Source organism: Amblyraja radiata, chromosome 1 (genome assembly GCF_010909765.2).
Source record: "Amblyraja radiata isolate CabotCenter1 chromosome 1, sAmbRad1.1.pri, whole genome shotgun sequence".
In the NCBI taxonomy this organism is placed as follows: Eukaryota; Metazoa; Chordata; class Chondrichthyes; order Rajiformes; family Rajidae; genus Amblyraja; species Amblyraja radiata.
The window spans coordinates 55,090,147-55,116,583 of record NC_045956.1 but is presented as its reverse complement, the minus strand read 5'-3'; the positions used below and the strand labels follow the sequence as shown (position 1 = coordinate 55,116,583).

The 26,437-nt window shown below is 41.7% G+C and overlaps 1 protein-coding gene across 3 annotated transcripts in view; it reads left to right on the top strand.

Annotated features, from left to right (window-relative positions):
• The window catches only part of aimp1 (aminoacyl tRNA synthetase complex interacting multifunctional protein 1), a 50,462-nt gene that overhangs the window by 22,541 nt on the left and 1,484 nt on the right, over positions 1-26,437 (top strand). For all 3 annotated transcript variants that reach the window (XM_033022126.1, XM_033022122.1, XM_033022129.1), the window contains exons 3-6: positions 2,684-2,797; positions 5,767-5,922; positions 8,737-8,945; positions 23,177-23,345. In XM_033022126.1, coding sequence (XP_032878017.1) covers positions 2,684-2,797; positions 5,767-5,922; positions 8,737-8,945; positions 23,177-23,345 — 648 coding nt within the window. The remainder of the gene's footprint in view (positions 1-2,683; positions 2,798-5,766; positions 5,923-8,736; positions 8,946-23,176; positions 23,346-26,437) is intronic.

Genomic DNA, 26,437 nt, shown 5'->3' with positions numbered 1-26,437 from the left:
GGTGCGCTTGGAGCATGGGAGAACGGTGAGTAAGGTGGCGAAAAAATTACTAGCGCTATAAGGAACCGTTTTTGTGCAAATTTAAAAACAACGCAAACCAGAGCAGGACAAGATGAGAGTTTTAGTAATAGTATATAAGAAGATAGAAGATATATATAGATATAGATGTTTATGAAGCCAATTTGAGGATTTGCAGCTCATGCACTGACGAAAATTAATTTCAGTGATGAAATTTAATTTTCAAGATTTCAAGATCAGTTTATTGTCACATGTACCAATTAAGGTACAGTGAAATCTGAATTGCCATACAGCCATACTAAAAAAAAAAAAACAACAAGACACAACTTCATAAAAGTTAACATAAACATCCATCACATCAGATTCCCTGTGATGGAAGGCAATAATGTCCAAACTTCTTCCTCTTTTAATCACCCGCGGTCGGGGCAATCGAACCATCCGCAGTCAGGACGATCGAAGCTCCTGCAGCCGGCGGCCGAAGCTCCCGCGTCGGGGCGTTCAAAGCTCCTGCGGCTTGGCATTCCAGAAGTCGGTCTCTGACTAGAGACCTCGGGCTCCGTGATGTTAAAGTCCCGCAGACTCCTGCGATAGAGCTCAGAGGTTGATCCCTGGCAAAGGGATGGCAAGCTCCATGATGTTAAAGTCCGCAGGCACCCGCCGTGGAGCTCTCACAATCGGTCTCCAGCAAAGGCCGCCAACTCCTCGATGTTAGGCTGCAGTGCGGACAGAGATACAATACAGAAACAATTTGCATCCCCGTCGAGGTGTGAGATTAGAAAACATTTTCTAATAAAAATAATATAAAACATACACTTAACACATACAAACAAACAACAAAAGAAGACAGACAGACAGACTGTTGGCAAGGCAGCCGTTGCTGGTGCCTCCCAGTGGACAACATTTCTTTGGACATGAAGCTAAATTAAGGAAATTCTATGATTTTCATGTTTTATTGAGCAAGTTAAAACTGTTGAGGGATTTGTGGATAAAAAGTGGATAAGAATTTTAAAGCTGAGCCACTTCCAATTTGGATGTCAAATTTGGGTTCAAAACAAGGAAGATGGGTGAATGTTGCTTAGTACATATTAAGGTTTAGAGTTAGATCAGTGGTTCCCAACTTTTTTTGGCCATGCCCCACCTAATCACCTCTAAAATCCTGATGCCCCCCCCCCCCCCCCCCATATTTTAGCACGAGCAGACAAAGAAATAATTCTCAGAAAATGGAATTTACTCAAAATAACATCTGAAACATAAACTACATATGTTTACCTGATGCCCCCCTTAAAAATCAAATTGCCCCCCTGTGGGGCGTACGCCCCACGTTGGGAACTACTGAGTTAGAGGTTTTAATGAGCTGCAGTTTGCTGAAGTTGGAAAGCGGGACCAAATTGAATTGGAATGTTGGAGATTGGAGTGAACAATGGCATGGTAATGGTTTTAAGTCAAGGTAAATTGAAAAGGGGCATATATGGGTCATTGCAGTAGGTTAGCTTGGTAATGGAGAGGATGTGCAGTTAGAAACTCAACTGGGGGTGAAATGGGATGTCAAATACTGAGTCATAATTTGGGGAAATTGACCCAATATTCCTCTGTGCGATTGTGAGAACTTGTTGCAATGTCTCAAAAGTGACCTGTCGGATAGAGAGGCGAATGCTATGTGGTGAAGATATCAAGAGGTGGTTGTTCTTTGTAGAACTTCACAATAGTAGGAGTTGCAACTTTCAGTTGACAACTAGGGAAAGTAAACAGAAATTTTTTTTTTGCTGCAGTTTGTCAAGTTAAAAAAGCCCTGCTTTGAAATGTAGCAAACAATTGTTTGGAATTTGTGATGGATTATGCTCCTAAATCGGTGCTGTGATTGGCTGCACAGAGAATAGGAAACGGGTTGAAAGTCTCTCTGATCTGCCAATGGCCCAGCATCTTTTGAATCTGTTGCCATTAGTGTGCAGAGGGGCTGTATTTTTACATTTTGTATTTGGAAAACTTTTCTGTATTGGCAACATTTGAGATGGGGATCAAATTTTGCTCTCTCAGAATGTTTACCAAGAAAACCTTGTGCATTGTTCCAGTTTGCAGTGGGAAGCCACTTGAGGAATTTACTTTGGAAATTGATGAAGCAATCTCTCTCATTGATACTTGCAGCTGCTAGCTTATTTAAGCTAGGACATTTAAGGAATGTGCAGAGTAAATGGGAAAGCTGAGGCGTTAGGCATATGTTTATGTGGGTTCTTCGTGGGGGGGGGGGGCAATTTCTGTGGTCTGACTGCACAGATTCCAAGAGTGCCGGACGAGAGTTTCAATCTGTCATACCACTGGAAGTGATGGCCTTTGTCCATGTAGCTCACATACCTTCAATCTAATTTTCTGCCGTGTTTTGATGGGGTTACGTTCCGATAAACCCATCATAAATCGAAAATATCGTAGGTCGAAAACGCATTTAATACAATTTGATCACGTGACCGGAAGTGAGCTGCGGCTCGGTGCTGTTGCCCAGCGTTTGCACCATCGTAAAGTCGAAATATTGTAAGTCGAAGCATCATAAATCGGGGAGTATCTGTAGTGTTAATACTTTGAATCAGAACTTAAGTGCTATGTAGCCTTTCCAAGCACGTTTCAATTTGTGTATACCACATATTTCCTGTTTTAACTTTTTATGGCAATTAAGTTCTCCAGGCTTCCCAAAGAGAAGAAAAGAGACTTCGTGTTGAAAATGCAAAGTTGAAGAGTGACATAGACGATTTAAAACAGAAACTCGTTGAAGCGGAGACCTGTAATGGAGGTAGAATTTTATGCTACCAAATAATTTGCAACTGTACAAAAACATGAAGACCAAGCAAAATGAAATTTGATTAGGATAATCCACTTTTTATTTTACTGGGCCAAGGAATAATTTAATATTTCACTTGCAAATTGACAAGTTTTCCTGCAGCTAGCTTGGTTGCCTTTGAAAAGGATGGGAATTCAAAAGTGTACATTTCTCATAAGAATTGGAGCAACCATGATAGTGCGAAGTCTGTAATGGGTCGTTGCTGAGATACGGTTAAGTTCTTGAATTTGGAGGTAATGGCCTTCAAGGACCTGAAGGCAGAATCGAGTATGGTCAGGGTGTAGTGGGTCTTTGTTATTAGTTGCTGCCTTGAGATAGTGCTTCCTGTTGGTCTCATCCAAGTTGGGGGGAGGTCAGTACCAGTGGTAGACCTGGCAAGATCCACCACTTTCTGCAGCCTCCTTTGTTCTTGTGTGTTTGAATTTCCAAAACCGAATGTGGTGCAATTAGTCAAATGCTCTCCCACCGTCCTCTTGTAGAAGTTTGAGAGACGATGGTTGAGAACTCCTTTATTTTTCCTTTCAGTTGGTTTGTATTTTTTTTTCCTTGCCACAAGATACAATACAATACCGTTTATTGTCATTTGAACCTCAAATGAAGTTCAAACGCAATTTGGTTTCTGCAGTCATACAACAAGAAAAGAACCAGGACACACACCAACACAATTTACACAAACATCCATCACAGTGAATCTCCTCCTCACTGTGATGGAAGGCAAAGTCTTGTCTCTCCCCTGCTCTCCATTCTTCTCCTGATGTCAAAGGCCCCGAAGTCCCGCGGCCATTTAAGGCCGCGCCGGGCGATGTAAGGCCCTGCTCCGGGTCTTGATGTTAGAGCCCCCGGCAGGCGCTAGCGAGTCCCGTGGCCGTTAAAGCCGCGCCGGGCGATGTAAGGCCCCGCTCCAGGTCACTTTCAACCCCGCAATTCGGGAGCTTCGAAAAGGGGTCTTTCACCAGGGACCCGTGAGTTCCCGATGTCATCGTCCACCGGGCCTGCGGCTGGCGCATCCGAGCTCTGGAGTCGGGCCGCAGCGGCGTGCCACCACAGCTCTCCATGCTCCGAAGCTGGCCAGCTCCACGATGGTAGGTCCGCAGCTCCGCCGGCTCCGCGACTGGAGCCCCCAGGTAGTTCCGGTTGGAGGCTGCTCCACGGTGCTAAGCCCCAACGACAACGGCGACCCGACAGAGAAATGGTCGGGTCCCCGTACAGGGAAGAGATTTTAAAGTTCCCAGCCCCCCACACATACACAGTTAAAAACCCACTACAAACTATACCCTCAACAGGACAAAAAAATAAATAAAAGACAGACGGACTGCAGAGCCCGCTGCGACGTCGGTCGCGCCGCCCACCGGATATATGACAGGATAAGTAATTATGAGAATTTAAATAGGAAACAATTTATTTATAATATACTTATGTATATTTCTTATATCTCAAATAAACATGGGAAGTGACTAGCAGTGTAGGCAAAGAGAACTAGTGAATGTGGTACATTTAAATTTTCAGAAGGCTCTTGATTAAGGAGGTCATAGCATGTTGAATCGAAGGTAGGCCATGCTCTCTTATTTCACTAACACCATCGGGTACAAGAGCATGATAACTGTAAACACCAGATTGAAGAACAGTTTCCTCCCAGCAGCCATCAGGTTCTTGAGCACTGCACAACATAACTACTACCTCGGCAACTATGATCTTCTATGGACTGTCTTTGTTTGTACTACAAACTTCAGATTTGCACTATTATAGTTGCCTAGAATTGCTGTTATTTTGTATTATTGATTATTAAATATTTATGTGTTTTATTGCATTGATGGACCCATTAAATTGCAGCAAGCAAGAATGTTATTGTTCTGTTGCTGGTATATGCAACAGCTAAATGCTCTTGACTTCAAAAGTTCAAAGGTCTTTTATTATCACATGAACCAATTAAGGTACAGTGATATGTGAATTGCCATACGGGGAAAAAAAGCAACAAGATACACAAATACATAAAAGTTAACATAAATAGCCACCACAGCAGATTCCCCACATTCCTCACTGTGATGGAAGGCAAAAAAGTTCAATCTTCTTCCTCTTTACTTCTCCCGCCGTCGGGGGAGTTGAACCATCCATCAAAGCTCCCGCAGCCGGCGGTCGAAGCCCCCGCGTCGGGGCCGTTGAAACACCCGCGGCTTGGAGTTCCCGATGTCAGTCTCTGACCAGAGACTGCAGGCTCCGTGATGTAAGTCCGCAAGCACGGTTGGAGGGGATCGCGGGCTCAGCGATGTTAAAGTCCGCAGGCACCCGCGGTGGAGCTCTCAAATGTCGGTCTCCAGCAAAGGCTGCTAGCTTCTCAATGTTAGGCCGCAGTGCGGACGGAGATATGATAGGAAAAATAATTGCATCTCCGTTGAGGTAAGAGATTCGAAAAAGCTTCTCCAAATACCCAACCCCCTCATAAAACAAGCTAAAGAACACTAAAAACTTACATTTATCACATACTAAAACACAAAGAAGGAAAAGACAGACAGACTGTTGGCGAGGCAGCCATTGCTGGCGCCACCTGATGGTTTGGCACTGTTAACTTGGAAAATCTACAGACCTTTGATATGGATTCTATTACTTGTCTTATGTCACTATTTCCATAAAATCCTAAAGTGTTTTATGTTAACAGGTCAAATTGTAATGCATTTTGCCTAAAACCGTCTCCTGGTTCAGTGATTCAAATGCAAAAAATATATTTTGCAATATTTGAAGTTGGTAAAGTTTATTTAAACTTTTAATAACTTGCTATCGTATTGCTCCTGTACTTCCACTAATTCAATCATTTCTTATAAACTGAATTACCAATGTTCTTTAGCCAGAAATTCATAAAGAATTGTGAAAATTACAGCTAATATAGATTTCTATTTTAACTTTCATTATGAATGTTTTCTTTGCAGTTAAACAAATGCCACTTCCATCAGTGGCTTTCGTTCAGTCCACTTGTTTGTCTCCACAAACGGCAGTGGCTACTACAAAGGCAAATGTGAAAACACCAGACGTAAGTGAAGACAAAGAAAAGCAAGATAAGCCGGACAAGAAACCAGATAAAAAAGGTATTTAATTCCTGAAGAAACTACAGACCAAAATGCAACATTGAAGTATATGGAAACTGCTGTGGTTGAATATTCTCAAAGGTTAGATAGAGAACATATTGATAGCTAGATTTCCAGCATCTGCAATTTAAAAAAAAAAATTTTACAATGACTGTTGGCATTAGTTATGTTGTATGTTTGTAGGGTGGGGTGGAAAGTGACCCTAGCTGTCCTTCCATTTGAGACAGATTTATGTGCACTTTCTCGAACCTCAACTTTCAGCATCTGGGTATTCCTCGATGTGGCATCCTCTACATCGGCAAAACCAAGTGTAACCTCGGTGACCGTTTCACTGAACCCTTGAGCTCACTCCACCAAGGCCTGCTGCATCTCCCAGTTGCTAACCATTTTAACCCTTACAATTCCCATACTTACCTTTCTGTCCTGGGCTGTCTCTATTGCCAGGGTGAGGCAACCTGGAGGAGCAGCACCTCGTATTCTGCTTGGATAGCTTACTACGCAACAATATGAGCATTGAATTCTCCAAATTTAGGTAACTACTACACCTCCCTCCCTCCCTCACCCCCGCCACCTCCCCTCCTCACCGTGTGCCCCACCTGGTCTTGCACTATTTCTCCCCTCCATTTCCCCTTCTACATGTGTTCCTTCCACCAACTTTTGCAACTCTTCAATCCATCTGTGTCGCACCATCTGTCTTTTCATCTCTGGCCTTTGTCCAACCATCTGCCTGTCAAAAACCCTCCCTTGCCTGTATCCACCTATTACTTGTCAGGCTTTATCCTGCCCCTCCTCTCTTGCATCTTTCTTTTCTCCCACAATCAGTTTGAAGAAGGGATGCTGCTTAACCCTCAGTTACTCCAACATTTTGTGTTGTTCACTGGAGACTGGTATTTGATCGGTCTTTTAGAATTGCTGGGTGTTAATGTGTTGTTTAGTGGAGAATATCCCCTCTTCGTTAATTATGTTCCAGTCCTAATATAACGGTACCTGGATAGTCTTTGGAACTACATGGGAGGTATTTAAAATGCTTAATCATTCCTAACTTCCAGGATGATTCCACTTTAGTGTTATTCCCAAATTCAGTTGCAGAGCCCAACATATCTCACTCTATATAATGACACAGTAGAATAATGCTTTCATTGACTTTCTATTAAGTTGTGGTTAACATTTATCTTGCAATGTTTTGGTGGTTGCAAGATTTTATTAATAAAGTCATGCAAGATTGTTTATATATTTGATGAAACACTGGGCATGGTGGCATTTATTTAATCTGTAACATTATAATTCTAGATCCATTCCAGGCCTGGTTACAGTTATCTGGATAGTCTCAATCTGAATCTAATATTTGGTGGTCAGGAAATGCCTGTCTTCAAGTAGCCTTGGGGTGCATTTTTAGAAGACTTTAAAAAAATATCATCCCACCTGAGTTTTGATTTCATGTTTCCGTGTGTGTTTTGTAAAATTTAGTATATCTTTCAATTGTCAAAAATAATAATTTTGAAGTATTTTCCTTGCATTATTCCCGTTCCCACAGCATACTGAATAACAACTACAGTGTTGTTCACAGCCTAAAGAGATTGAGTCCTTTTATTTCAGCACCAAATCTACTGCCTTTGTTCTATGACGCACAATGTTTTCTGCAGTAAAACACTGTTCAATAAAATGCAGAATGTAGCAATGTTACAAAATTTTGAGATTTTAAAAATCAAGTCTGTAATTTATCCCATCAGATAAAGCATAAAAATAAGTTTAATTTGACACCTAATTCACTTTCATATCTCAAGTATTAAAAAAGTTATGGCCATTTTCATACTCGGAAATGAGCATCTTGTTCCCTATTGATTTTCTATGGACATAACAAAAAAGCTGTGATCGTGAACAGTCAAAAGCCCATAACTTTCTTAAAAATTAAGAGAACTGAATGAAATTTTCAGTTATCATAGATTGAAGCATTCTGAAACAAATATAAAATAATCTTACTTGGATGACCTGAAATTAAAGCATATAATTAGTTAGTTACCTAATTGTAGCTAATTTCAGACTTCAATTACTAGATCTAAACATCTATCCATTTCTTAATAAATGATTAACATTTTTAAATAGCCTAAGTGTCCAAATAATATTCACAAATAATTCACAATAAAACATGATTTTTAAATCTCATTTACATTAATTTATAGGCCAAATGGAAGGAATTCAGTGTTCAATTGCTGTAAATTAATGGCCATTTAAATCAGCTTTCCAGTGGGTCCCTGTGGAATGCGCTGGTTTAGAACGTTCACATTGCGGTGGATTTGTGCCCCAAATGCCCAGAAAAATACTGCGGGATATAATGGGCTCAAAATGAGCTACTCGCAATATTAAACTTTGTATAAAGGGATCTTAAGAAGCCCTTTTTAATGTAAAAATATACAGCCTACCTTCAGTTAATTGCTCTATGAGACCCTCCGGTTGCTGGTGGTCGCGGGTTTAGAGATTGATTTTTAAACTACTATAACTATTATACGAGGCCTTTAAAACTAATAATAGCTTTTGCGACGGGGTCTTCCAGCGATTTTTCGTTAATAATTAACTAGGCTGAACATCTTCGATTTGAACAGCCTAGAGAAAATCGCGTTTTAAACCCGCCCCCCTCTAAACGGCGCCAAAATCGCGCACACCCGCAGCGACAGATTTTCAACGACGCTTCAGGTAGGCTTTGCAACATACCTACAGAATGTTATTTTGAACAAGAGCAGATATTTTTACCCGTGATATGTCACAAAACTAGGTACGCTTTCTGAAATGTTAGATGGTGTTCTTTTTTATTTGCAGGAGAAAAGAAAGAGAAGAAACAGACAATGGGAAGTGGCGATGATTCCAAACCAATTGACGTTTCTCGCTTAGACCTACGTGTTGGGTGCATCACCTCTGTTAAAAGGCATCCTGATGCTGACTTGCTTTATGTTGAAGAGGTTGATGTTGGAGAAACCAATCCGAGAACTGTTGTCAGTGGACTTGTGAAACATGTGCCCATGGATGAGGTAATGTTTGGTTAAAATCGCTCAGTACCGGGGGGGGGGGGGGGGGGTGGAAATCTTGAGACAAGAAATGATGGCTGCATTAATATATTGGTTACAATATTGGACTAGTACCAAGAGGCACATCTGTAGAAGTAGGTGAGAGTTGTTGGGGACATGCTGATCTTCCTAAGCCTTCTAAAGAAGTAGAGGCATCAGTATGCTTTCTTGGCCATTGCTTCGATATGGCTAGTCCAGGACAAGTTGCTGGTGATATTTACTTCTATGAACGTGAAGCTTTCAACAATCTCTACTTGGCATCGTCAATGTATACACAGGGATATGAAGTTAATCACTGTCTCTTTTATCTTGCTGACATTGAGAGAGGTTGCCATCTTGACACCAGGTCAAGTGGTTCTCAATCTACTTCCTCATTATTTAGCCCACTACCGTGGTGTCACATATGAATTTATAAATTGAATTGGATTTTTACTTTGGTGTATAAGGGGTAAAGAAAGGGGCTGAGAACGCTTCTTGCGGAGCACCAGTGTTGAGGATTATCATGGAGGATGATCTGTCGCCTATCCTCACTGATTGTGGTCTGTTCATCAGGGAGAGGAGTGTCCAGTTGCTGACACTAGTTTTGTGATGAGTTTGGGTGGGATAATGTGGTTGGCAATGTGCTTGAATAGGATAATGTACTACAGACTCAGGAATGTGCATGACTCTTAAACATCTCTAGGAAGCTGCTAATTAAATATAGGAGCAATTAACCATGGGCAGTAAATGTCAAACTAGCCTAAAATACGCACATCCTATCAATGAATAAAGAAAGATTGCACATTATCCCCATCTGAAAGATTTTTTTAGTTAATAATAGACCAGAAGAGAATTAGTTGACAGAATCAGAAAATGTTAAATTCTGCCCAAGCCCCATCTACTTCTAAATTATATGGGCCAGTCTATGTTTCCTATTCCTTTTGGCCTCATTCAAGTTACATTTTATTCATCACTGATATAATAATAATAATAATAATAATAATATATCTTTTATTGTCATTGCACGTCAGTGCAACGAGATTTAGTGTGCAGCTCCACTGATGTACAAGAAAGGTAAATACATACAATACATAAATAAACAAGCTGAATTGATTGACGTGACCATCTGAGGGAGACTGCCCAAAGGGGGTGGGTGGGGGGCACTCATTAGGGCCGGTTCAGAGCCGCTATAGCTCTTGGGATGAAACTGTTCCTGAGTCTGGAGGTTCGGGCGTAGAAGGCCTTGAAACGTCTGCCGGAGGGAAGTAGTTGAAACAGACCGTGGCAGGGGTGTGATGAGTCCTTATGGATGCTGAGGGCCTTCCTGAGGCACCGCGTGTGGTAGATGCCCTCCAAGGCTGGTAGCTCTGTCCCGATGATCCTCTGCGCTCTGTTGACGACGCGCTGTAGAGCTCTCCTCTCCGCATCCGTGCAGCTGAGATACCACACAGAGATGCCATACGTTAGTATGCTCTCTGTGGTGCAGCGGTAGAACGTTGTCAGCAGCTGTTGGGGCAGACCAGTCTTTTTTAATGTCCTCAAGAAGAACAGTCGTTGCTGTGCCTTCTTGACCAGCGCGGCGGTGTTTGTGGACCATGTGAGGTCTTCTGAAATGTGAGTGCCCAGAAACTTAAAGCTGGACACTCTCTCCGCACTTTCCCCATAAATGGAGATTGGGGCGTATTCTCCAGAATGGGACCTCCTGAAGTCAATAATCAGCTCCTTGGTCTTGGAGGTGTTTAGTGCCAAGTTGTTATTGGCGCACCAGTCCGCCAGGTTCTGCACCTCCGCTCCACATTTCATCACCGTTGGTGATCAGCCCAATCACTGTTGTGTCGTCTGCAAACTTCACGATGGTGTTGGTGTCGAATGCAGGGACACAGTCGTGAGTGAAGAGGGAGTAGAGCATGGGGCTTAGTACACAACCCTGTGGTGTGCCGGTGCTCAGGGTGATGGTGGAGGACAGGTGCGGGCCCAGTCTCACTGCCTACGGTCGCTCCGTGAGAAAGTTCAGGATCCAAGCGCATATCGGTGAGCTGAGGCCTAGCTGGTGGAGTTTGGTGGTGAGCTTGGTGGGGATGACCGTATTGAATGCAGAGCTATAGTCAATGAAGAGCATCCTCACATACGTGCCCTGTCTGTCCAGGTGAGTCAGGACAGTGTGAAGGGCCAGAGAGATGGCATCCTCTGTCGATCTATTTGCCCTGTATGCAAATTGATGGGAGTCCAGTGAGGCAGGGATGCTGGATTTAATATGGGAGAGGACCAGCCTTTCGAAGCACTTCATGGGGATTGGAGTCAGGGCAACCGGCCGGTAGTCGTTGAGGTTGGTGATTTTGGACTTTTTCAGCACCGGCACTATGGTGGCTGTTTTCAGGCACTTGGGGACCGTTGCCAGAGATAGAGAGAGATTGAAGATTCTCGTGAATACCTCCGCCAGCTGTCCAGCACAGTCCTTTAATACTCTTCCCTGTACACCATCCGGGCCTGCAGCCTTGCTGACAATATCCATTGTTGTCAGATACAAAAGTAAGAATATACAAAATACAGTATTCATTCTGCTAAAGTATCGTATTTGATGATGCTGTTATTCGTTTTTCAACAAATATTAAGCCCTTTTTATAAAAATCTATATGATCATGTGCATACATTAAAATTACAATTGTTTCAAAATATTGATCAGAAGCTCCATAACAACTTTGGATCTAATTTTAATCCTGATCCATCATTCTGTAACGCCTGGGGAGGTATTTATAAATGGTTTAGAGGAGATTGGGGGATAAATAGGAGCTGTTACTGTTTTCGTGAGAGGCCATGATTATCTGTACGTTCCTCCCATGCACTGGTGCTTGGCATCAACTTTGCCTACCATTGGTATGTGGCAACACAGATCTGAGGATGCTGCTGAGATAAAATTAGTTTAGAGATACAGCATGGAAACGGGCCCTACGACTCTGTCGGAGCTGACCAGTAATCCCCGTACACTAGCACTATCCTGCACACTAGGAACAATTAACAATTTTTACCAAAGCCAATTAACCTACAACCCTGTACGTCTGGAATATGAGGGGAAAATTGAGTACCTGAAGAAAACCCACGCAATCACAGAGAACGTACAAACTCCGTACAGACAGCACCCATGATCAGGATTGAATCTGGGTCTCTGACGCTATAAGGTAGCACCTCTACTGCTGTGCCAATGTGCCACTCTGTCTAGAGCAATTGAATATATGGTAATTCACATGTAATGGATGCCATTTTATATGTCAGTGCCACTCTCGTACATATACTATTAATACCTCGAAACAAGTATATTGCACATCCCACAGTTAACTTGTTCTGGAGGAACCACCCGTATCCATGTCAAATACAACCTAAAATACCTCCATTTGATATTCTGCCATGATCATTCCATTAAAGAGTGATCTATGAGTTCCAGATATCTATGCCCATCTGCTGACCAGCAGTACATCTGCTAATGTTCTTAATAACATCTTCCTGGGCATGCCATTGTTTCTGCTTACCCATATTTTCTGAGCGACCAACTGTACGTCTTTATAAAGCCATGGCAGGACAATTAAAAGTGAGCGTCATAGATTGCAACAAAGTTCTGATTTAAAAGTTTTTCTTCATTTGGAACTTTAAGAAGTAGAATGGATGGAATTTGTTTAAACTTTGCATGAATAGCAGTTGGGATGACAAGGAAGTTTGCTATTCACTGGTAATTAATGCAGGGTCTAATAATAAGTGGAAAACAAGGATATGGATGTGCTCTCCATTGGTACAGGCTGAAGTTCTTCCACAACCCTCGTTCTCTGGGTTATGTTGCTTCACCATACCTTAAAGGAGGTTTGTAGAATGATAACATTGTAGTGCTCTCTCAATTATAAGACTACGGGTTTCCTAAAAATAAATAACTTTTGTTCCCGCAATATGCATTTGAAAGAAGCTTGAAGTCATGTTTTGATTATTGAATTGATATGGATGCTCTGCCTAGCACATTCCCCTGAGCTTAAATCAATCTATGTTATGCCCTATATATGCTTCCAGTTGAAAGAATGCCTCTTTTCATGGTTTTATCTGCAGCAACCTTCTTTACCATAACCTTCAAGAAACTAAAGATGTTTCTGAATAAGATTTTGAAGCAATGAAAAGCACTGAGAAGTTTTCCTTTTAAATGCAGATTTTAAAACCTCAATATTATTTCTTGAAGCTTGCTCAAATTAATAATGTAGCCCTAAGAAGTATGGGTTAGGTCTGTCTTATAGCGTGGAGAAGCCTAATTTTACTTCAATTTTCACCAAATTACACCCATTTCCATCACTAGTTGAATCCACTCACCACATTATAACTGTGTAAACATTTGCAGTTGAAAATTTGGTCAAATGATCATGTTGAAGTGTAATCGTGTTGCATTTAGACAGTCATTTTAATGTAAAATGGTTTAAAATACAAAGCTAACCTCCGATTTCAGTTCATACAAAAAATATGTATACAACAACCATTCCCAATGAACTGCAGAGTGTAATACTCTTTTAAAAGCAACTATTATGTTATGAGTAATAATCAGTATTATTGAACAAATCCCATAATCTCCTGAAGGTTTCATTTACCAAAGAACTATGATGGCGAGACTCATTCATGACCTTGATATGAGAAGTCGGATGTAGTATGTTGAAAGTATGGGTATGCTTTTACAACTGGTTTAGAAAGATAGGCAGTTTTTTCCCTTTTGCAATATTTAAAAAGTAATTTGTTGTTCTTCAACATTTTTATTCGAGAATTACTATACATAAATGATTATGTTTTTTGTGCTGTTTCTTCCGATGACTACTGGATTTGAAACTGTGCACTTGATTGAGAGTTAGATAGAGCTCTAGGGGCTAGTGGAATCAAGGGATATGGGGAGAAGGCAGGCACGGGTTATTGACTGGGGAGGTGCTGGCTCAAAGGGCCTAATGGCCTCTTCCTGCACCTATTTTCTAAGATTAGCACTAGTCTATTTTGAAGGTCTCGTGATAGGAGGATAATTGGGCCATTCGGCCCATCAAGCCCATTCAATCATGTCTGATCTATCTCTCCCTCCTAATGGGGCTTTTTCACGGGGCGACTTGACGCAAGAGTTAACCAGAGTTTAACATCGTGGGAACCTCGTGCGATAACAGTATGGCATTCGTGGACCACCGTGGCGCTAACGGCAGGTAATCGTGTAACTTGGTGACTCGGGAGAAAATTCAAGCAAGTTTGAATTTCTCCAAGAGTGACTTGTACACTTGTGGTTGAGCATTGCAACATTGTATGAACATAGTGGCCAGTGCGATATCCGTGCGATATCCGTAATAACTCTTGCGGTTACCGTGGGAACTCCTGCGAACGGTGAACCCGGAAGCTGGACAGAGGGGACAGAAGGTGAGTAAAAATTGTCTTCTATGGGATTGAATTTAAAAAATAAAGATTTGCATCTGCATATGGACATCAACTTATTCATGAGTTATGTTAATGAGATTCAAGAATCTTTAAAAGGGACTTTACTGAAAGGTCCCGCATTTTTAGGGTCCGTGGGAAATTTTTCACTTGTACTTCTTTGAGAGATACAGCTCGGAGTCCTCGCCGACTAGCGATCGATGCCTTTACGAAGCAGGGTCCGGAACGCTACCAATCAATGTTCTCCAGAGACCCGTGTAAGGAGTGAACTGCACATGCTGGTTTAAATCGAAGACAGTAGGACCAGATGGTTTAGGTTCCGAATTTTATAAAAAAGTTTATGATTTGCTTAGCCCACGTTTACAAAGACTGTATGAGTATATATATACTCAACAGAAACTTCCAGACACTTTAAATGAATCAATAATAACACTTATTCCTAAAGCTGATAAAGATCTGGAAGACCCGGGATCATACAGAGCAATTGCACTTTTAAATACAGATCAGAAAATTTTAACTAAAATACTAGCGCATAGATTAAGTACAGTGATGAATAAATTAATACACCCTGACCAAACAGGCTTTATTCAGAAACGGTACTCATATTATAATCTAAGAAGATTATTTAATATTATATATTCTAAGAGAATTATTAATGAAGATCTAGCAATAATTTCACTTGACGCTGAAAAAGCATTTGATCAGGTCGAATGGCCTTATTTATTTTCGGTGATGGAAAATATGCAGCTAGGGGAGAAATTCTGTACATGGATAAAACTGTTATATACAAATCCCACGGCTAGAATATTTACAAACCAAAGGTTGTCACCTAAATTTAGCCTATCTAGAGGTTGTAGACAAGGATGCCCATTATCTCCATTATTATTTGCGCTTGCTATTGAGCCACTGGCAGAAAGAGTTAGGGGGCATCCGGAAATACATGGGTATAACACAAAGGACACAGTGAATAAAATTTCTCTATACGCAGATGATGTATTAATTTACATTACAAAACCAGAAATTAGTATTCCAAACTTATTAAAGCTAATAACCCAATTTGGTTCACTTTCAGGATACAGAATAAATTGGAATAAAAGTGAAATTATGCCAATAAGGGAACATAACAAACAGACAATACAACAATTTCCATTTAAAATAGTAAATGAAAAATTTAAATATCTAGGTATTTATGTAACTAAGATATATACATCATTATTTAAAGCAAATTTCCCCCCATTACTGAACAAACTACATAAGAATATTCAATACTGGAAAACACTTCCTATCTCAATGGTAGGCAAAATCAATGCCATAAAAATGATTTTTTTACCGCAAATATTTTATCTTTTTCAGACAATTCCGATATATCTGGCAAAAAACTTTTTTTTTAAATTGGACTCTATTGTTAATGATTTTATCTGGGATTATAAGAATCATAGGATAAACAAAAGACACTTGTGTAAATCAAAAATAAATGGAGGCTTGGTTTTACCCAATTTTTTGTTTTATTTCTGGGCAGTTAACATTAAAAATATGAATTTCTGGTTGGAAGAAATAGATCATCAACCAGAATGGTTAAAAATGGAAAAGGAAGATTGTTTACCTTTTGATATCGGTTCGATATTATTTGCTACGTCTAAATTAAACAAAAAATTTTATAGGGAAAACCCTATAATATTTAGTGCTATACGAATCTGGAAACAATTAAAAAAGACATTAAAATTAGATAATTTATCACTTTTTCTTCCAATTGTGAATAATCCTTTGTTTAAGTTGGACGGGGGTTTTACACAATGGAAGAATTATGGAATTAAAAATATGGGACAACTTTACAAGGAAGGCACTTTTCTGACATTTCAGGAATTGCAACAGACTTATGGACTTCGAGGAAATGATTATTTCAGATATCTTCAACTTAGAGATTATGTAAAATCGAACTCCCAAAATTTTCGAATTAGAAATTCAGAAATTCTTGATGAATGTTGGAACAAACATCCTAATACAGAAAAATTAATATCTTATATATACAATATCTTATTAGACAGTGATATTCCCTCGACGGACTTACACAGACAAACATGGGAAAAAGAATTAAATCAAGTAATAACGAAAGATACTTGGGAAGAAAGTTTGCAACACATACATCAGTGTTCACTAAACGCCAGACATTCTCTAATACAATTTAAAGTAATACATAGGTTACATTATTCAAAAACAAAACTACATAAAATTTTTCAACATATCTCACCTATATGTGATAAATGTCAACATTTAGAAGCTACATTATCTCATATGTTTGCAAACTGTATAAAAATTAAAAAATTCTGGGTAAATATTTTTAGTATAATATCTAAAGTAACCAGCACACAATTGGACCCAGATCCAAAATTAATAATACTCGGAATATTAGAATTAAATCAAACACTTAGAACAACACAAAGAAACTTTATTGATTATAGTTTAATAACAGGAAAAAAATTAATTCTAAAATTTTGGAAAGGACCTACGGCCCCCACAATCAAAATGTGGATTATAGAAATGACGGAGACCTTAAAAGTGGAAAGAATCAGATTTTCCCTGTTGGACAAACAGGAATTATTCGTTGGAACATGGTCTCCTTTTATTGATTACTTAAAGGGTCAGAATGGTTCAGCACAGGAACCTGACTAGCACGCGGGCTAAAGATGGATGAAATATTATACTCTGAAATGTACGAATATATCTCGAATGAAGTCTTTTTTATTTTAATAAATTTTTCCATTCTTCTTTAACTACCTTTTTTCTTTTTGTTTTTTTTTTTTTTTTTGTTTTTCTTCTCTTTCTTTTCTTTCTTTACTTCATCTATCTCTTTAGTTCTATCTAGTTTAAAAAAAAAAAAAAAAAGGCAAAAAGTATTGGGAGACAATGTAATAATAATTGACAATATTATCAATTTAAAAATGTAAGACTGTAATGATGTAATTTGGTTATGTACCTATCTCCAATAAAAAATATTTTCAAAAATAAATAAATAAATAAATAAATCGAAGACAGACACAAAAAGCTGGAGTAACTCAGCGAGTCAAGCAGCATCTCTGGAGAAAAATAGGTGATGTTTCGGGACGAGACACATCTTCAGACTCAATTTCGATTAGGATGTCTGAAGAAGGGTTCCGATTCGAATCCCCCCCCCCCCCCCCAACTCCCACCCACACACACAAATGCTGGAGAAACTCAGCGGGTGCAGCAGCATCTATGGAACGAAGGAAATAGGCAACGTTTCGGCCCGAAAAGTTGCCTATTTCTTGTGCATGTGTCGGAAGGAACAGCAGATGCCGGTTTAAAGAGAATGCTGGAGTAACTCGACGGCAGGCTGCATCTCTGGGGAGAAGGAATGGGTGACATTTCGGGTCGAGACCCTTCTGATATGCTGCTTGTCCCGCTGAGCTACATGTTGTGTCTATCTTCGTTTTAATCCAGCATCTGCAGTTCCTTCCTGGCCGAACCCGATTGAAAGATGAGAGGCTGGGCGATAGAGCACTGGGTGTGACAAGGATCAGGCTTCAGTAAGCAAAGTAAAGAGAGGTGGCAACGTTATGGAAATGAAGCGGGTAATCCGAGTGATGGCGAGACGGTATCCTCTAATGTGTCGGAAAGAACTGTAGATGTTGGTTTGCGCCAATGATAGACACAGTAATACTGAAGACAGACATAAAATACTGGACGGGCAGCATCTGGATAAAAGGAATGGGTGACGTTTCGGGACGAGACTCTGAAGAAGGGTCTCGAACCGAAACGTCACACATTCCTTCTCTCCAGAGATGCTGCCCGTCCCGCTGTGTTACTCCAGCATTTCGTGTCTATCTTCCGTATGCTCTGATGGTCATCTCGGAGTCAAGTGGCAACTCTGGTCTGTAGACACGAGGAACTGCAGATGCAGGAATCACGAGCAAAACACAGAGCGTTGGACGAGCCTGACCCTTTGAGTTCCTCCATCACTTTGTGTTGAAGTCAGGTCTGGACATTGCTTGGCTCAGTCTCAGGCGCCGGCTAACTAGGAAGGTCGAGTCAAAGTCCAGCACTAACACTCAAGAAATAACGTTTGCGGCCTGATGTTCCCAATATTTAATTGAAATCATTAATAAAGTAAATAAATAGATATCGATCTAATCAGTATCTACGGGATTGGACAGGCTAGATGCAGGAAGAATGTTCCCGATGTTGGGGGAGTCCAGAACCAGGGTCTCAGTTTTACAGTCTACCGTGGGAACTCTTTAACTCAGTAAAGTAAAGTAAAGTAGCCTTTATTGTCATATCAGCGCACAGGCAGCAGTTGATTGTTGCTCTATTCAGTTTCCCAGGGGGTCGGGACGGGACTGGAGTTGGGAGGGAAAGGTGGGGGAGAGGAGGGGGAGACAGATGGGGGTGTCTTCATTTACTGGCGGCGGGTGTCTGTCACTGAAACAGGCAGGTGAGATTTCACATCCACCTTGTGTGTGCCCCTCTCTCTCTCCCTCCCTCCCTCCCTCTTACACAGGCTGAGAGACTCTGCCTCTGTGAGTGTACGTCTCTTTCTCCCCCTCTCCCACACACAGTAAGACCGAGGTACTGTGCTCAGTCCATCTGTGTCTCCCACATACACAGTAAAACATGTCTCCAAATGAGCCAATTCAACCAAGGGAGGATATTTATAGTGTGTGAAAAAAAAGTGACATCATTTGTGCCACGTGATGATTTGACAACACTTCACAATGTTCATTCAAGATTTAACGGGAAAGCTCGGGAGACGGACAAGTCACTCGCACAAATAACAGAAATGCCGAGTACCGTGGGAACTCTTTATCTACCCCCCGTTATATCGTGTGATATCGTGCTAGACCACGACCACTTCACTCTGGTTACATCTTGCGTCAAGTCGCCCCGTGAAAAAGCCGCATAACCCCATTCTTCTTCCTTCTCTCCATAACACCTCAAGTTGTATTAGCTATATGTTATTCAAGTTGTAAGATAATAAAAGCAAATATTTTCCTGCCATGATACATAAGATTTATCAAATTTCATTTGATTTGCTTAATTTCGCAAACAAAATCTTGTATTATGGTTAATTATGAAGTTTATAATGGTGCCTAATATGTTTGAAATTGTTGGGTCAAGCAGATGTTTGACTGAGGAAAGGAGGAATATTCTTATTATATATGTTATCCTATTATAGTGCTGAACTAGGTTCTCAAATTATTTTTTCAATTTTGAAACAAACTGCAGGAAATGTATAGCGCACAACATTGAACAGAAACTTGCCAATCAGTTGCATGAATTTGTGCCTCAATCTATTGACTGGAAGGCTGCCTGGCTCTGCTCAATCCCCTCCTGTGATATTTATAATGCTTGAAATTTGCAGACAGCCCTTCTCCATAGAGAAATTGTTTTGCAGTTTTTAACTAGTGTTCCACTTGCTTTCACATGTTTTACATTGCCTCCAGATGTGGTACTGTTTAAAAAAAAAAAAAGAAAACTCAAATATGCGCCAAGAAAAATTGTGCTGGATATATTTGGCATTGGAAATATAATTTGGACAGTTTCATGCTTATTCCTTTAAAATCTTCTCAACACTTATAGTGATATTAAATAAAACTGGTAATGTAGGCCCTTGAACTTATTTCAAGCCCATTAAAATCATTTTTTAACCAAGTCCATTAAAACCAAATTATTAGGCTTATTTTGATTGTCATAAGACTGCAATAATTTCCAAACCACTTGGACGGCTCTGAAGCCAAGCCAGTTGCTAGGGACACAATAAGGCATGTTGCATATCACAGTAATCATTGTATCTGATGTTAGCTTGTGTGATTTTTCTTTTTTTTCTTTTTAATTTGCATGTTCATCAAAGCCTCTGTCCTGATTTGATCTGAAGTAAATCACCTTGGCCTGAAATTGTACTTAATTCACTCCCCTTGGTTTTAAACTGGATAATAAATTTGTATCTCAACAGTTGAAAATGCAGAAAAATCCCAATCACTTCCAACTCCCTTCGCCCTATCCCACCCATGTTAATTATACACTAATGTTGGATAAATGCTGCATTTTAAGAGAATATTTCAGAGGTTTCTTCTGGGAATTCAAAATTGGTAGCTTTGATAGATTTTATGCTTCTATAACACTTTGCATTGCCCAGTATGTTATAAAATCAGTTGCACTCTGCTCCCTACGATTTTACCAAATTTCAACCCTTTGCACAGGTAATTCATGGAGCAGTCTATTTTGTCATGTATATTACATCAGCTAACACATCTCTACTGAGTGTTGTGTATGTTTAGGATGCAATGCTTGCAGTTTGGACTTGGCAGCTGGGGTATGTTTGTGCTTTTTGCCTGCTTCCACATACCCCTTTAAGGATTGAGATTCTAAATCTCCTGCTAGTTTCAGTTTGACTATTCACCAATAAAAAACTGACTATCTCATGATATCCGTGCATTGGACATGACCTTGATAAGAAAATTATCGTGCTGAGAGTCAGGACTTTCAATTATTTGTACTTGTGTCCATGACAACCTGGGCACTGGATTTGCTTTGTTTCTTAGTTACAGTTTGTCTTTAAATAGCTGGGCAAGCCGTAAAAGCAATTTTCTTTACATCATTCGTATGTTGCATTATATTATAAAGGCTGTGGAACCAAATGTTCAATCCAGATGCATTGTCATAGATGCCTCTCTCACCCCAAAGTTACATAAACATAGTGGTGCTATTGACCATAAGATCTTTTGAACCTGGTTCACTATTCAGTGAGACCATAACTCAATCACTCCATCTATATCTTCTAACTCCATATTGTTTTATAATGTTTGGCAAACAAAATCTGTCCATTGCAGATTTGTTAATGAGGTTTTGTTATATGCGATAGCACCATTGTTTTTCTGTAAGTGTGTTGTACTTCTGCCATCTTTTGTGTTTAATTTCTTTTCTGAATGGCCCAGTTCTAATCGTAGCATTATGACATCTAGTTCTAGATATGTAGCAAAAGAACTCTCTTGTGCTCTCGCTCTCTCTCTGGGTGCAAGCCTAGTTTATGTATTTGTCTCAATCTCATTCGTGCAGCTCTGGTACTGTTCTGGCAGATATTTTGGTGCAAAAATAGCTATCACGTTTTCCATGGTTCATTTAACCTCTCAAGGCAGCAAATTGTCTAACCCCCTATTAATAAAAGATAATATTCTGTTAGTCACTTTAGTTGTACCTTTCAATAAGCGAGTTCGGTATTTCGATAAATGTAAGGAATCATGGGATTTATCAAAGGTCATTCAGAATTTTTTTTTTAAACGAACGCAGTGCTGTATAAACTGTATAAATTGTTATCTATTCTACCAAATAATTAATCTAGAATTCTGTCAACTCAATAGCTTCCTCTCTTGTTCTGCTGTTCACATACTACTTACACAGTCCCAGTTCTAGTTCAGTTCATTCATCTGCAATTATGAGATATTCAAAAAGTTAAAGAATTTATTATTTTCATTTAATCCTTAATGTGTTCGCTACTGAAATAAGAAAATATTACTTGTGTTTGAAACATTTTCTTATCTTTATTCATAATTTATGTGTAAAAATATATTTAATCTGAGGCAGGCAGCGACTGTATCAGTGCGATGTGGGCTGATGCTTTACCTACAGGCGATGTGAATTAAGGCAAAGATTCATCTCCGAGGAAAACTGAGTACACTGTGAAGGAGCCGCTAGTCCGATATAAGACATCTAACTGTGAAATGCCTGCCTTTTAGTATTGGATAGATTGAGTGGAGAGTCTGTGCTGTTCCAAGTTTGCGGTGGTTGCGGTTCGTTTCCCCCAGCCATCTCGCCCAGTGCACGTTGACCAGCACAGTTCGCCAGCCCTTGTTAGCAGAGGCTCTTTGAGCAGGTGTTACCCAAACCCAAAGGTTTAGTAGAGGTTCTGCGTTAGGATCGGGCACACAGCGAGCTGGCGAGAGGGCTGTCAGATCAGATCAGCCCAGGTTGCCGAGTGGCCGAACGGCAGATTTTAATGGGTCGTTATTAAACTGTTCCGTCTGTGCGGCATCGCCAGCTCTCTCTCTCTCACAGATCCCCCACCCCAACTGTCGACAAAGTCTGACTGAGAAAATGCTCTCACTCATATTACTGGTTGGCTCCACGTTTACCCTCTCGCTGGGGCGGGTGGCGCCTCCTTCAAAGAGAGCGAGAACAGGCATCTGTTCTCACTCCCAAATGGTCTCACTAAGATGTTCTGTCACAATTTACTCCTGTTAAATTTCATCTGCCATGTATTCTCTGAACCCTTTCATTTCATTCTCCCTCCCCCTCAAATAAAAACAATAAAAAATGTGTGTTATTCATCGTCACGATCTTGCTCACTCATCGAAGAATAAAGCAATAAAACTCCACAAAATCATTGTAGTTTTTTACAAATTAACCATAAATACACCTAGTTAATAGTTTTGAAAGCAGTATTTTCTTACCTCAAAGAAGCAAAACCAGAAAATACGGATGAAAAGCAGGTCTGTATACGTGCAGCAGCTCAGCTGGCGAGAATGTTTATCGCGAATGACCCATGACCTGTGCGTGTGCATTTGAAATACTGAACTCGCTTATTACATGTAATGGTCTTTGCCCAAAATTGTAAGCTCCTCTCTTCTTAATTAAATACCAACAGAACCTGCAGAACTAAACTTCTACACATTGAATGTCCTGCAGTAGTTTTTCCAAAATTGTAAACTTGAATGATGCATGATCTAAATGTTTAATTAATTAATGCTTATCTACAAAATACACATTTCCTGTTTCTGCAGATGCAAAATCGACTGGTAGTAATGCTATGCAACCTTAAACCATCTAAAATGCGGGGAGTACTCTCTCAAGCCATGGTGATGTGTGCAAGCTCCCCAGAGAAAGTTGAAATCTTGGATCCTCCGTGTGACGCTCTTCCTGGGGAGAGAGTAACTTTTGAAAACTATCCTGGTAAGATGCTGATCTATGCAAACCCAGTATCCAATTTTGATTGCATGCTTGACAATTTGTGAACCCGAAGTAGATGTATCAGAATAACAATTCTGGGCAAGGTCGCAATACGTAATGTTGACCATCCCTTTGCATCCTGTTCGAAATAAGCTTTTTTTGTTCTAAATACCCTCCATATTTTCCCAGCCCTAGAACATAGGACAGTACAGCACATGAACAGGCCTTTCCATCCATGTTGCTGTGCCGATCATGAAGCCAAAATCAACTCTTATCTGCTTGCACATAATGCATATCCCTCCATTCCCTGCATATCCATGTGTCCATCTAAAACGCCACTATTGTATCCACCTCCGCTACGACCCCTGGCTGTGCCTTTCAGGCACTCGCCACCTGGGTGTTTAAAAAAAAAAAAAGAATAATACGTACTTTTCCTTTAAACTTTGCCCCTCTTACCTAAAAGCTATGCCCTCTGGGGTTATTTGATATTTCCATCCGGGGGAAATGGTTCTGACAACACAAGAACAATGCTAGGCATTCCACAGAAAACAGTCCAAGTCTGTCCAATTTCTCCTTGCAGCGATTGCCCCTCACATCCTGGCATCATTCTGGTAAACCTCTGCTGCACCCTTTCCAAAGCCTCCACATCCTTCCTGTAATAGTGTAATGAGATGACCAGAACTGTATGCAATACTCCAAATGCAGCCTAACCAAAGTCCTATAAAGCTACATCATTACATCCTGATACTTCCTTATACTCAATGCCCCGACCAATGAAGGCAAGCAAACCATATGCCTTCTTTAACACTCCATCTAATGGTGTTGCTACTTTCAAGGAGTTTTGGATTTAGACCCCATGATCCCTCTTTATATCAATGTTGTGTGACTAGAATTAATCTTTGTGAAGGTACGGCTAAATTGCCAAGAGACTTACAAATCACATTCTTTTAAAAGTTGCACAATTGTATAATGCAGGGGTGGAAAACCCAGGGGGGCAGAGGGGACACGTCCCCCCTCTGTTTTGAGATGTGGGGGACATCCCCCCCAAGGTTTTGTAATCCGGATTTTAAAACCCGGTGAAATCTCCGCTTTCCGCGAGACAGTGGGGGTGAGACTGCTGATTGAGGGCGCTGATTGGACGAGAGAGACGTCGGTCAGCAGGCAATGGGGGCGGGACATGATGATTCAGCGCGATCATTGGAGGAGGGAGGAGTGGGGGGGGTGGGACTGAGGATAGAGCGCGGTGATTGGAGGAGGGAGACGTGGCACAGACCTGGCCTCATCCGCAGCCAGGATCGATCCTGGCTCACCGGCGCTGTCCCGTCCCCACCCGAGTGGCACCCCCCCCCCCATGGGTGGCCAGAGAGGTCGGGAGTCAGACGGGAGCTGTACCCCCAGGCCCACAGCCAGCGCAGAAAAGCAGCGCAAAACCCAGCTCAACTCTGCCTGTCCCGCCAGGTTAACCTGCCTGGGCTTGCGGGAAATATGGCCAGCGCGGAGAAGCAGCGCTGGTGTCCCGTCAGTCCAGGCAGGGCTGTAGGTTAACCCGGCGAGACAGGCAGAGTTGAGCAGCATTTAACGCTGGATTGAGCCTCCGAAGCCTCGCGACGTGTGAGTGCGCATGCGCTCGCGGCCGCCAAAAAATTGTGTCCCCCCTGTCCCCCGGTCCCCTCCATATTTTGATAGCGATTTCTGTGCCTGGTATAATGCCTTCCTGTGAACACAGTTAAGTGTAAAGGAAGTACAGGAAAGGCCTGAAATGAAAGGGGGGGGAGAGGTGGCCTCAGTAGGCGAAATTATGAACTATTTGGGCTTGCAAATAATCAGATTCGGTATTCCGACTGTGCATGCCCAAGTCATAGGTCACTCGTTATAAACATTGCCAGGTGTGGATCTGCTGTGTGTTATCTTAGGTTATCAGACCAAAGTTTCAGTGAGTGCTTTATGCTTCATGCTGCTCCATGGGGTTGGTGTCCGTGGACGGGTGCGGGCCGTCCCCGTCCCCCACCCCTGGGTGTCCCATCCCCATCCGGAGGCTGCTGGAGGTGTTGGGCGGGCTCGCAGCCGCTGCGAGGGTAGCTCGGCGACGGCTCCAGCCCGGCTCCGAAGGAGGGGGAGGGGGGGTCGTTCCCTGGCGAGGGGGATAGCTGGCTGCGCCTCTCTCCCTGTACAGTGGCCGTCGGTTTGCCCCCTCGATGGAGGGCATGAGTCATTACAAACATGAGTCAGTCGGAGCTGGGATAGGCAATCAGCTCCATTGGAGCTGCTTGTAGTCTTCCGGCATCAAAGGCCCTGCTGGTGGAGGGTGTTGTGACTCAGACGGAGAGGTCTGGTGGCCGAGCGCCGGCGGGGACTCAGACTGGGTGCCCTGGCGGGCCAGGCAACATCACCGGAGAAGGATCTCGACCCGAAACATCACCCATTCCTTTTCTCCGGGGGGGTTGGCCGCTGGGTAGGGTGGGGGGGTGCGACTGGCCGGCCAACCTCCCCAGAGCTGGTGGGAACCGAGCGTCGCGGGAGTGCGCGCAGGGTGCTGCGGTGGCTCGGCTGGGCGGGCAGCATCGGGCGGGCAGCATCTCCGGAGAAAAGGAATAGGTTCCTCAGGAGTAGGAGCGTGGCCGGGCTGGGCAGGGACGGGACACCCGGTGGTCCAACGGAGGCTCGATAGCGTCCGCAGCGTCAGGGACACGGGCTCGACCCGGCCTGCGACTTGTTTGATTAAAATGTACTTTCTGAATTGTCTCAAGGTGTTGGCTCCAGAAGTGATGCATTTGGTCTGTTAGTGTGAATATTTTCAATTTGATGTGAGCACTTTGAAGGAAGGTGAAAACAGACCAGCACTTTGTGTCATTTTCGGTTTAGTGTAATGCTAGACAAAATGGAAACTAGCATTACCCAGAGGCTTATGAGACTGAGAAACAAGAATAAAACTGTTAGATACATCAGCCAAACCTTAGGCTTACCAAAATCAACTCTTTGGAACATCATTAAGAAGAAAGAGAGCACTGGTGAGCTTACAAATCGCAAAGGGACTGGCAGACCAAGGAAGACCTCCACAGCTGAAGACAGAAGAATTCTCTCTATAATAAAGAAAA